Raw genomic sequence first — 13,747 nt, forward strand, 5'->3', positions numbered from 1 at the left:
TCTAGTAGCTTACAAGATTTCTGTTTTGATCTGCGTGAAGTTGTGATATAAGCTTTGGTTAATAATTGATGTCGGGAAGGATGTCTCTCCGTCTCGTTCGCACGACTCAAAAGTGACATTCTTGAAAATAAGAGGGGGGTCCTCCGCAGGATGAGCAAGTGCACTTTGTGAATTCTTGATGCGGCGTGGAGGAATTTGCAAACCCTCCCCATCCGCCTCTCGGCGTTTTTGTTGTTGTGGAGAAAGTTGGGCGCTTTTAAGTTTTGCCACGCGTGGCCTTTCCCCGCTCGTCGAGGGAAAGGCTGCGCTGACCTCATTAGCGCTGGCCGCTTCGCACCTGCAGCGTGTGATCTGGAAGTTTCGTTTCAGCCGGCTAAATTACCTAAATGACCTTCTCTTATTCACGCCCCGGCTAATTAAGCCAAAAGGCGATGAGGGAAAGGGGGAAATATGACTGCTTTGCGCGGGGAAACATGGCAACAGCTCGGCGTAATCAAAAGTTAACATGCTGCGAAAGAGGGTTGCATCATTTACATGGTTTTGATTTTTTATTTTATTTTATTGATGCAATCGCTTTCTTAATGACTTTTCACAGGGTGCAGTACAGTAGGCTAACTTTGAAGTTCAATTCATTCTTTGGCCAAGCTAGTAAATCAGTCGTCCCCTCGGAAATGATTGTAAATGCCATTAATCTTTTCCAGTTCCCCAGAAAGCCCATTTGAATTATGTTTTGAACAAAATGTAATAGCGCGGCACTGCTAAATGTAAATTAAAATCATTATCAAAGAGAATGTAAGGCAATACATTTTCTTTAGTTTGAAACTTTATCTAGGTTTTCCCACTTTCCATTTGCACCACGAGTTAGCTAGCCTGAAGCTATAGCTAGCAGTGCTAGGCTAAATTAAAATTTAGAAGTATGACTAACTGTAATGACCAAAAGAGTTGAACAAAAATGGCTGCCAAAAACGTTTGGTTTCGGTTTTCCTTGTAATTTTTTTTAGCAATTTAAAAGTGCTTCACCATACTGCGTCAGCTGTTGAATATTCAACCCCCTCATGTAGCCACGCTCGTTTAGCTTAGCATGCCAACGGGATGCGTGATGAAACAAAGTAGCCCGACTTTACCTGGAGGTGACTAAATACCTCTGACAAGTGCCTAGCCTTCCCCACCAAACACGCCATCTCATTTGTTAAATTCCAACTAACGCCAAAATGTATAAAATGACACGTTTTGACACATTTTGCCAACACCTCATCCCCTTCATAACAAACTACCAGAGCGTTTAGGAAAGACATTTTATCCAGTCATAGTTTTTCTATTTATTGAATTCAACTGCAGGCTTTAAAAACAACACAACCCTAATTAACTTCTGTGACAGTTGAAGAGTTTTCCAATTAATTTTTTTTAACTCCTCGTGTTTTTAATTACACAATGTACCTGGTGCATGGATAGATACAAACACAAATCCAAACACAAGCAAGCCACTGTAAGTGATTACAAAAAATGTAATTTGAGCAATAAAAAAAAAAGCAATCATTTTCTTGTCCTAACCTCCAGTATTCAGAACATCCAGTAAAAGAAGCTCGCCCAAAAATCTTATAATTAATACTTTTTTTTTTTTTTGCTCCCCATCAATTTTACATTCTAGTGCGCAAGTCAAAGATTTGCTGTATTAAAAGGATTCAGCCTGCAGCAACATTTGGCCGACGCGTGAAGATTTAACCTGCTGCCTCCACTGCATTTCACTGAGGCTCAATAGCATGATTGAACTCATTAGGCGTCCTACAAGTGTGTTCCGCACTGATTGAAGTGGCTGGCGTCCATTTTTAAATTGACTCTTTGACGAAGCACTTTGACGCGTCTTTTGCATTTTTTCCGGGGAGCTTAACATGCAAACAAAATAAAAAAAATAAAAATAAAATAACGTCCTGGGAAAAAATTCATGTTTATACTGTATCGATTCTCAGAATTTATAATAAGTAGTCCATTTTTAAATATTGGAAATTTTTCTTTTTGTAATCGCGACTGAAGTAGTGATTGGTTGCAGAATAAATATTTACACGTATATTTCCCAACTTTCATCATATTGGGTGTCGCTGAACGTTGGCAAGCCTAATAAGTCCACTCAGTCACAAAGTGATTTCAATAAAAATTGTAAATGTTTAACAGTGCACAGTCGGCTTGTTAACTAAATCATGCTGCTAAGTAAAGGTCGGCCATGTGCTCATTAAAAACTGTCCACTCTGTCAGCAGGCTCACATACATTAACTCCGTGCAGTTAATTGAATGTTCTTTCATAAATGTGGCTGCTTGATCCATGCATTTTAAACAGCATAACATGTACTTCATAGAAAAAACATCTTTTGGTGAAATAGGTCATTCTCAAAGGCAGCTTCTGATGACATTGAGAAAATATCAAAACAGTCCAACAATTAACTACTCGGCCTTCATATTAATGACGACAGACAAAAGAAGAAGCCAGGGAAAAGATGCTCCTATGGGTACGCCGATGACTAATACGCTATAGATTCATTCAATCCGTGCCTTTTGTTAAGTGATGTATGATGGCTGCAAGCTGAAGGCCAGTAGTCTTATTGTCTTGTAGGAGAGATTGGGACTTCCTTTTCTTGCGATTTGATGAAATCAACAAATACCGATAGATGAAACTCTCCTTTGATTTCTTTGCATGATGATTGTTTTGCGCGCCTGTCCCCCTACTAACCGCTACTGTCATACGGTTTGCTCACAAGTTTGTTATCAGACGAGCGAGCCGCGGGAGCAGCGCACCGTTTGTATTCAGCCTGTGTGAGAGGCAGCAAAGCAGCAATCTTGTCTTTGGAGAGAGACAATGATTCCACAGCTGCCATGTTGTGCACACAAATGTGCTGCAGGCATCAGTCCTGAAATCTGTCACCTTGCCGTTGCGTGGCGAGTTGAAAAATGCCAGAAGAATCAAATACATTTCAAAAAAGGAGATCCTGGCGAGGCGGTTTGATTTTTGAATGCACGCGACGTGAATCTAAAAGCCTGCTTGCGCTTTTTCATCCTCCCAATGCGGCGGCAAGACAGACACGACGCTAAATCAACAAACTAGGAGGTTGCGCCCGCTTGATTACGTATTTAATCATTTGATGTCGTGATGACAAAAACTCGAATTCCCTGCGTAACTGTCATAACTCTGAATAATGTCTATTTGCATTATCTTTCCACCCATGCAGTCGTCAGTCTTCCCCTTCAGGATTCTTTTTGTGGCGCTCCAAACGGTGCATATGACAATCACTTGGAAGCTCTTTGAATGAAAGAGAAAAAACATCACGCAAATCGATTTTAGATTATCGTTGCAGATTTGTACAATTCACGTCGATCGAAATCTTTGGTATTAAGTGTCCAAAAAATGCCTGCAGATGAGTTTTGAAGGTTTATCATAACTTCAGTCATCGCTAATACTCTTTGTCTGTACTATTTTTTTTTGTTGTTTCTCTATTGATTTTTGAAGGGACTTCCAAACAGGGAACGATATGATTGGCAGAGTTGAGCAAACAAGCCGCCTTTTAAAATTAATTGAGGCTAGTCTTTTTGTCCTTCTCAGTGAGCAGAGAGGGGAGGGGATGAGCAGTTGTGCACGGAGGAGGAGGGAGAGAGCAAACAGATCTTTCTTTGCTGTATAATTAATGTGCATTGTCATAAAAAAAAAAAAATTTAAAAAAGAGAAAACAAACAAAAAATAGTGCCAGCAAGGTTCTGGTTAGCCCCAAGGACAACATGAATGGTCCAAGGATTTGTTTTAAAAATAGCTTGCTAGTGATGGGACATAGTCACAGTGTTTGTCTTCACCTTATGTGGTAAAACATTAAAAAAAAAAGAAAAGAAAAGGCAATTAATCGGTCAGACTGACTCTAAATATTATGATTATCACTTTTCTTTTTTCAATTTAACATATGTGCAAAACTTTGCTTACTTTGCTTCAGCTGTGTTTTTTTTTTTTTTTGTGCTCTATAAATAAGTTGAGTTAAGATAGTGCTCAGATCCTCCAAACAGGTCACACGCGGCCAGCACGCGTACAACCATCCATGTCTAAGCTTCAACGACAGGCGAGACAGAAAGCCATCACGAGCGGCGCAGGGTAAAAAACACACGTAAAAAGTCATTATTTCCCGCACGCCACCATCTCCATTTTAATAGGCCAGCTCCGCCCCAGCGCCGCATTACAGTCAAGACTCCAGCTTTTTAGCTTAGTGTTCTCCGTGATTGAAATTCCAAGTCAGCCATCAATCTGCATTATAGACTGGTTTCCCCCTTGTCTGGCGCGGGCTAACTGAAACAGATTGAGACAGCTCTCGCTCGCTGCATCGCTAATGGCCGCCGATGAAAGGCATCTCTGTGCCGATGACCCCCAATGCGGACCGGGATCAGCCACGGGGAGAACACGACTCAATATAAGGAGTCTCCTCGGCGTCAACAGCACAGCATCCTCTATCGACTTCGCGGTGCCCAGAAATAGAATCTAATCACTAGATGCAAACGGGGCCACACTTCTCCTAATGGTTTACCATTATGCGTCTGGAAGCCAGCCCAAAGTCAAGAAATATATCGCAGCACGCCCGGGCCGGTATATTCTTTGGCCGTAATAACGTCCCAATTATCTTCCACGGTGGTGCCGACACAGAGACGCTTTACACAAAAACGCCTCGCCCAATAAACGACGCTCACCTCTGACTTCTCATTATTTTATGTCGGGTAATAACCTGAGTGCAGGGCGTAAAAAACAAAAAAAACAACACAAGCAGTGCTTTTCAAATGAGGCGGAGAAAAACGCAAACGTAACAAAACATAAAATGGGACCCGAGACATTCCAAGACTGTCTGACTGCACTCCAAAGCAACAAAGATGACACGATCAACCTAAAGTAGCGATTCTCAACTGGTGGGTCCTGGACCCAAAAGTGAGCCATTTTGGGGGCTTTGGGGACCGATAGTAAAAAATGGACATGATCTGTATTCAGATTTGTTTTCACAAAAAGAAGCTTTACATTTTACTCGTGATTATCACACTGGAACGTGAAGTCAAAACGATACGTAGAAAATAGAACGCAGAGGCGGCAATTATTTCTCACACTCGGTGTAAGTGCTGATACTTGTATGAAAAAAGATTCAAGTAGAGTTCCCGATTTAATTTCATCGCTCAAGGAAAAATAAAAATATACTCTGTGCTGTTTAAAAAAATCAGTTGTTTTTTTGTCACCGTGGCCTCGAGTCATTCATTACCTGGGTGGCATAATTGACGGTAAATTGATTACTTAAGACCCGCACTAATGGAAAACAACCTCAGCGCGTTGACACCTGTGGGAGGTTCAGCGATATTTCCTCAAACATCTCCAAGGAAGATTGATTGATTGAAGGTCTTTCATTACTTTGCGTGATGATGATGATCACGATGATGTCACCCATGATATCATGCTGGGACACACGGTGATTGCGAACAGGCCCTTTAAGAGGCTTTTGGAAAATTTAATGGAACACAAAACACAATTTGTGACTGCTTCGGTTTGCTTAATGCTAACACACAATCCAAAACGTCATAGACAGGGTAACGAATAGCATCGATAGCTGGAGCCTTATGAACACAAGCAAGCGCATCAACATATCTTGGCAGATAATATCACAATAGTCACAGACACGTATACTTTATCCTTTGCGAAAAACGACTAATCTTACAGCATTCGACTGAGTCGGTTATAGTGTTTGTGTAAGTCTTCTCCATTTGTGTCATGAAATTCTTATACTGCCCCTCGGTGGCCAAGCTGCATACAACCAAAGGAGGTGTAATGAATCGATTGTGATGGTTTGATTTTTGATGATGTTCGGACATGTTTTATAAGGAACTAGTGTGATTATTTCGATGAGAGCTTTCTCGGTTTTTATGTCAGAAACAGGCAATGAATTCACTGCATTTCTATTCATTTCAAGTGGGGAAAATCCTGAAGTGTTTTGAGTCCCAAGTGTGGCCATGCAACAAATTAAATTCTAATGTCAAGGCACTTCTATATAGGTATCATTTGCATTTATTAGCAAATTCAGCATCAGCTGGCGTCATTAACTATCAAAGATAATTATTTTGTGCAACCACTTGACGAAATGAAATGAAGTAAATTCAACACCGTGTTTTTCAGTGCACTCTATACCGCCCCCCCCCCCTCCCTACTTTTAATTAAGTAAATTAGTGAAAGCATTTTTTTTTTTTTTGGTCACACATGTATCTGTCGTCTACTCATACGTATGTGCAACCTGGCATCATCTTATAGATGAAAATAGATGAATTAATTTTTAAAAAAAATCACGCTGGCTGATGCAAAATCCAGCCTCCAGCTCCTCCTCTCTCTCATCGCCCGCTCCGCACCGCACCGCCCCTCCGCACATTCACCGACTCCACTCCACCAGGTGGATGACACACAAACGCATCACTGTTGCGCACCTCCCCAAAAAATGAAGCCTATCTAACAGCGTTTTTAGCATGGCGCCGCGATTCGCTTTTTGCCTTTTTCTCTTTTTCTCCTCCGAGTGGACGCGTGTCTTCTCCTCCCCAACTTGCACTTCGGACGTGAGGTGCAGGCCCTCGGGTCATTCGGCGCACATCAGCGCGACCCCCCGGGAGTTTCTTGGGCAAGATTTTGCGCATTTTGGAGAGCTTCCAGTCGGGGACTTTGTCGGATATACCGAAGGGGAAGCCAGCCCCGAAGTCACCGCTGCGGTCGCAGAAAGTTCAGCTAAAGTCGTGCCGCCGCAAGCGGCGTGGCAAGAAGACGCATGTTGTCCCCAAGAAGAAGAAGAAGAAGAAGAAGATCAGACAAAACTTTCCCTCTCTGAAGACCGAAACGACTTGGACAGCGAGGAAAATGGAAACGATGTGGATTCAACCGCGGATGAGGACCCGAGGAGAAGAAGCGCGAGGAGCGCTGAGACTTGGGCCGATTTGGGAGACGAAGGCGCGCACGAAGTTCCGTATCCGGACTCGGTGGAGGTCCAGCTGGCCAGCTCTACCTTCGCCCTGGCCGGGGACACCGCGCACAACCAGGCGATGGTGCATTGGTCGGGCCAGAACAGCAGCGTGAGTGTCTCCGTTCCAGACGCGCTCGGAATTTACGCACGGACGTGTTTTTGTTTTTGACGCAGTATTGGGTGCTCACTTTTGGCTCGTCTTGACACTTTTTTTTAACGGCGAAAGAATCATGTGCGCTTGTCGTCTTAAGAGGAATTAAACGTTCGGACGCTTCTGGATTGTGTTTAAAATATCAGCACTTGATGTCAACTAGTGTTTTTCAGACAAGGTTTATATTTGACAAAAAAAAAACGGTGTCATGGCGCAACACGGTAAAAAGAGTCGCAAAATTTGAGCTGTAAGAACTCAAAACTACAATAAATAAATGAATGCCTCTTCGACAGTGTCAATCAACTAGAGTTCTTAATTGGAGGTGTTCCTAATGTTACGGACCATGCTTATTAATTCTTCTGGGCGAAGAAGACCCTTCGATATCTCAGTGATTTGCGTTCAGTCCGTGTGATTATGTGCTTTTAATAATTCAACAGGCCACTTGAATAAAAGCGGAGGCGCTCCAGTGATGTTAATGGCACAAAAAGCTGCCCTGTAGTCTCTTGGAGATTTTTTTGCACCAGGAGAGAAGCTCAGCTCAAATCAATTCAATAGATAAAGGGCTGCGCTGCGCATGACGTTTGGGCTCAGCGGAATAGGCTTCTGCTCTTTTCTTCCTCTGCTTCCTATTTTCCGTGTCTTTGGTAAGGAATCCAAGCAGCAGAATCAGGGCAGCGGGTCCCGGTAACCCCCTTAATAGACTTTTCGTGTACACTGGTGAAAAGGGCACTAGGTTATCCAGGGCTCTTCAAATATGCATGAATTTGTTTTAAGGCATCTTGCTCGCTTACAACTGACACGGCCTTGCTCGATACAGTCTGAAAGCGGAATCGAGTTGAAAGGCAATGTTTGGTGATTCTCCAAATGTTCCCGCTAACAGCCCGAGTATTCATGGAAAAATAAGGCAACATAAGATATTTTTGCTCTCAATCTATTGATATTTTAAGCAATTTTAAATACCTCAAAAAAAACACGCCTACTTAACTCATTCACTACCATAGACGGCAATAGACGTCCAAGATCCGTTTTAACTGTGAATGAGTTAAGCAAGATATTTCTTTACTGTAGCGCACTTTATTTGGGAGTCAGCCAGTCCTCCCAAGAGTTGTCCAAAATGCTGATGCTAGCTTCCTAACTTGAAGCGTGTCGTTTTTGGAGTTGTTTTTAAAGTGCTCTTTAAACAAAGTTATCACAGATTTCATTTATTGCGGGGGTGGTCTGGACTGTGACTTACTGTAGAGACAAATCTGAATTTGGAGTTATTTCCATCCATCGGAGGCAGGGAAGGTTCCCAACTAAGTTCCCTCAAAGTTGTTAGTAATAAAATAAATGGCGAACACACTTAGTTTTTTTTTTCTTTCATTCAAAGCACCATGTGAGTCTTCTTTTCATTTCCTTGAAGTGATGTTATCCAAGACGGAATTTTCGACTTGTATCGTATCTCATTAGAGTTTGTATTATCTGGAGATTGGAGCGATGCTAGCTTTGTTGCTCGTCTATTAAAATACTATTTGTGCGTGCAAGTTCAATTTTCACCCCGCTGAAGGGATCATCGCTCTTGATTTTTTAATTTTCCCCTCATCGTTGCAAGGTAGCGTTGCGTGTGCACATCTATCCGCTCGCTCACCTTCAGCGGTTCCGTTTAAATATACCCGATGAGATCATAGTCGTTGCGGTAATCAAACAACATTTCACAAGCAAGCTCGCAAATACCGAGAAGACGCATTTGAGTGTTTTTTTTTTTTTATTCAGAAGTGAAATGTTTAATGGAGGGTGGAGTGAGTGCGGTGGGTAGGTTGGTTGAGGCTCCGCCTTAAGCATAAATGATTTACCAGCAGCAGTGCATTTCATTGCTTCTCTTGCCAAAAGGCCGATTCTCATCTATCTCAATATTGAGCGGATCTCAAAAGCTTGTGGCTTCTTATAAACTTTCATGTCAGCATATTTTGATGGGTTTATCCATCTTTTGGCTTCTTTATCACGAAGGTAAAAAAAAAAATCTTTTTGCCTGCAGAGCAACCCCGAAGGAATCTCAAGCCAGTTTTTAATAAGATGCCTTCATCTCTCAGCCTTAAACATTCAGTAGCTGTTCTGCTCCTCAATTACTGTGCTGAATTTGAAATGGTCTTTATTTGAACCCCTCTTGCCGGCTTCCTCCTCAGCACCGCTTGACGTCTTGTGACGTGATGGATTCAGTGTCACAAAGTGTAACACTAACAAGGCTGAGCATCCTATTTTTTTTTCGTTTTATTGCCAACTAGCCGCCTTCTGAATGCCGTTCGGACCCATTCCCGCCTCTCTCGTTTGCTACGATAAGTCGGTTTGTTGCTGTTTCATCATCAAAAGCTGCAAAATTGCCCTTAAATAATGCAGCCTTTGTATTTTTTAGCAACCTTCTTAAGGGGATTTTTACAGCTTGTTAGCAGTCAGGACTCTGTTGTGCCATCATCTTTTTGATATGGTTGCTAAATAACATAAGTTATTCCACTTTTGCCAATAAATTGGACGGTCTTATTTTAAGGTATCGGCCTACATAGAGACTCCTGATACCAGTCACCGATACTTAAAGGGATGCTTTTCTTATTTTGTCGTCTCGGCAATAAAAAGTTGATATTTTTCTATCATTAATTTGATGACTTTATGATTATGAACAACGAATGCCTTTAAAAATGCATTTTGCCAATGTATATTGTAGAAATAGTACTGTTTTGTAAAAGATGCATATTTCTACTTTGATTTGATTGAGTTGAAAAGTTCAACATTTCCATGCAAAGTAAGCCTTTTAGAGCCAAACCTTTATAGTCTCTACAAGTCGTGCACGGACGGAACGCTCCCAAAACACATCATATCTTGACTTTAAATCAGTCAAAGGCCAAATGCTAAGCGATCGATTCTCATGGCTCAGCAACAAAGTTAACAGCTACTGTCCAACAAGGATGAACGATCACTTAAATGCTAGGCGGAAGGGGATGTTTCAGAGCGGATGCAAATGTCACGCGGCAGTTACCTCCATGCTGAACCCTTTGCACGTAGCCAACATTTGACTCTTCAAGAACATGCTTGAAAGGATGTCGAAAAGCAATCAGCAGGGTTGGGTGATATATGGCAGCGCGTGAACTTTAGTCTTACATCATCTCGGGAAGGCAACTTGGACGGTAATGAGGGCTGACATGGAGGAGAGTGACACTTGGCAAGAGGGGGGGAAGATGATTCTGTTGCACACTTGCCAGTTTCTGGAAAAGGGAACTCACTAATTAGTTTCTAAATACATTGATTGAAGATAATTACTGAAAATGTGAAAGGAGAGAACCATTATACTTTGTGATTATTGTCATTTAGCTCATTTCTACCACTTCAGTGTTCATTTAGCTAGCTGGTACGGTAGCAAGGTCAGAAGAAAACAAAACAAGTCGGTGATTAAAAAAGAAGGAAAAAGAACAGATGACGAAATGTCCGTAAAAACAATACCTGGTTTAATAACTTGGCAAATGTTATTTTAAACCAAGAACTTGCTAGCGTTAGATGAAGCATTGATGCTATAAAATCATGTTAGCTGACGAAGAAAATATTAAATTAGCCGTTGATAACAACAGGAAAATAAATACAGCTTAGCTCTAGGCTATTTGTAACGATTGAATAAACACCCGCCAAGCTCGAGTTGAAGTATAGCCACTGACCGAGGAACCGGCCAACTCACACCATCGATTTGCGAGAATACTTTTTCCCCCCCCCTCCTCTCTCCTTCTCTTTGTCACAGCAAAGTTGGCTATTTTTTTTTTTGTCGACTGGCAAAACTCCCGCCATAATAATATGCAAATGATGTGCAAAACCAGATTGAATTTTAGGCAAACAAATTCAGTTGGAATGTACAATATGTAAAATAGACGCCGAGCCTTGAAATGAATCAATCCTCTGTGCCTTAAAGTTATTTCTGCTTCCTTTGCTGCTCCTGCCTGAGACAGCAATGCGCATAAAGCTTTATAGATACACTGACAATGATATACATTCGGCTCTCTGCGCTAGACAAAGAAAAATACTACATGCGGAATATGATTAGTCCTAAACATATGCACTGTTAAGTAGATTTAAAGCACAATGAAGTGCAAGAGGCTACAAAAAATGTCTCACGCCAAAAATCTTTTCAGTGATACAGTATGGAAACGTACTTGTAGGAAAACAGTCATCCCCCCCCCCCCCCCCCCTCTCATTAGCCAATTAATTGTAATATCCCAGCATGCTAAAAACAGCGCTACGACAGAACCAGGCAAAGCCCGTTTATCTCCAAGTGCCTTTAGGGGGAGATGATGCATGGGTTTCTCCAGTTAATTCTTAATCAGCTTCTTACTATTTTATGCTTCTCACCTTCCCTGCTGTGAGCGGATTCCTCAGATCAGTGGAAGCTCATGTATAAGTTGCTTGCGCACAGCGTAGACGGCCCCTCCAGGTGTCTTTGCGATGGACAGGCTGGAGAGGGTTCCGCATCAAAGACGCCCAAAAAGAAACAGGTGCATCCATCGATTTCACAAAGTTAGGGTAGTCCGACTCGGCGGCCGCCGCCGAGACAACGGGGGAATAAATGATGTACTTTTGTCAGCAGGTATCTGCTTTGTATTAAGTAAAAAGGCCGCTTTGGAAACAGCGGTCGGTCGAGCTCGGCTGCGGAGAGCCACCATGCTTTCCTGCGGCGGGGTTCCCGAGCATTTTGCCATCTTGCGGTGTGTGTTGTTTATTGGCAAGCTGTGTTGCCCTCAAAGGGCCTCCCGCTTCTGTGCTGAAACTCGAGCAGAAAAATTCCATAAAATCAAGTTTGGATGATTTGGCTAGCGTGTAAACTGTCAAGCATATGTTGCAGTGCTACACTCAGCTCTGTGGGAAGTAAACTTGTCTTCTTGTTGTAAGTGGGAATTTTAATGATGCCCTATAGTCCAGTGTTCTCCAATGTTTGTTGGGCTAAGACACATTAAGTGTAGCCTTGAGATGAAAGTGTAAATACTATCTCCCCATTGAAATGAATGGGAATGCCGTTAATCCGTTCCAGCCTCTCCCCCAAAAAATGACTGACTCAGTCAGCTGCAGTAATAATTCAAGCTCGACCGATCTGACTTTTTTGAGGCCAATGCTGATCAGGATATTTGGCAGAAAAAATATTCTGAATAATTGGACAAATAATTTAAAATGTATATTATCAGTAATAAATTATTTTTGAGTTCCTGAGTGATTAAAATTTTATAGTTGTAATCTGAAACCAAGGTAGAACATTTGACTGTTTTAAAATACAAATGATTAAAAAAAAATGTAAAATATTTTTTAAATGTCTAATTTAAGACAATCACAGAGGCGCCACTGTATCTCCAAAACTAAAAGGTCCAAATGGTTTTTGTGGCAAGCTAACGTCCAATTCATAGCTGTGCATTTGTATCTCTGCTAGACAGGTGGTCCAGCCAGGTTAGCGAGAAGTAACCATTCAGCTTGTTTTTTAACTTCACGCTGCTGTAATGACGTTCATCAGCGCCTTAACGAAATCTGCTCTCTCTGAGATCCAGATGCAACCAATTTAGCATACAGTAATTTCCCACCCAGCTGACTTTGCAAACGGAGGCGCGGTGGGCAGCGCGTCTCAGTTTGTCAATCTAATCTGGCCTGAACTGATCAAGCCTCCCTGGAGCAGGATAAAGTCTCCACACTCAGCAGGTTGCTTCATCAACTCGCCGAGGTCCTCATTTAGAGGCGAGAAGCAAACAGTTTCGGATGACTTCTCAAGCACGTTTACGTTTGGGGATGCTGCATTCACTTCGTTCGCCCACCGAAGCCAGACTATCAGTCACAAGCAGCCGTAGTGGCGTGAACTTCTTGTATTGCTGCTTATTATCTTGTTTGTGTGCAACCCACTGGGTGTGCTTTGTGCTACATTCCCCTCCACAAGTTACTGGAACAGTGAGGCCAATTCATTTACTTTTGATGTCGATGAGAACAACAACAACCAAAAAAAAAACCGGGATTGACACCAAGTAAAATGAAGTCAGGAGTCAACAGAAACATTTTGCTTGCCAATTTAAAGAATGAAACAACTGCCCTGTAGCAAGATAACACACTGCCAAAACAAAAAGTGCGCATCTGGGGAATGAATGGAAAGTTCTACAATGGCTCAAGTTAATCAACAAATTCAAAGAGTAGGGTTGAATAATTAATTTCTCAAATGTACTAGAGTGCAGTTTTCAAAAAGCAAAGAGCAAAAACCAAAACACGTATAATAAATCAGATTATTGTAATACAGAACGATATATTGCTTGTATTTGTTTGAAAAAATGTTGGGACTGCGGGATGTGGGGCAAAAAAAAAAATCTCATTAAATTGCAATCATAATATTGAGGGGAAAAAAATATGATCTGATTATTTTTCAAAATCGTTCAGCCCTACAGAGGATGAATTTCCCTGAGACCCCTTGAATGTTCTCCGCAAAATAAAGCAAATGCCCTCACTTGCGTGCTGTAATAATCACCCGCTAGCTTAATGCTAACAAAAATGGAAAACACCCTTGACATGCTAATATAAGAATGACAGTTTTAGAACCCGTAAAGTTTTAATCAAGTACAATATTATA

At 41.8% G+C, this 13,747-nt stretch overlaps 1 protein-coding gene across 12 annotated transcripts in view; it reads left to right on the forward strand.

Annotated features, from left to right (window-relative positions):
- The window catches only part of LOC147049934 (VPS10 domain-containing receptor SorCS1-like), a 78,779-nt gene that overhangs the window by 27,931 nt on the left and 37,101 nt on the right, over positions 1-13,747 (forward strand). For 4 of the 12 annotated variants that reach the window (XM_085922933.1, XM_085922929.1, XM_085922930.1 and 1 more), the window contains exon 1: positions 6,441-7,104. The exons of the other annotated variants lie outside the window; for them this stretch is intronic. In XM_085922933.1, the coding sequence (XP_085779059.1) occupies positions 6,511-7,104 (594 nt within the window). In that variant the 5' untranslated portion in view covers positions 6,441-6,510. Of the gene's footprint in view, positions 1-6,440; positions 7,105-13,747 lie in introns of those variants that run through there. 12 annotated transcript variants of the gene reach the window in all.

Source organism: Syngnathus leptorhynchus, chromosome 10 (genome assembly GCF_054491065.1).
Source record: "Syngnathus leptorhynchus isolate UIUO chromosome 10, UIUO_Slep, whole genome shotgun sequence".
NCBI lineage: Eukaryota > Metazoa > Chordata > Actinopteri > Syngnathiformes > Syngnathidae > Syngnathus > Syngnathus leptorhynchus.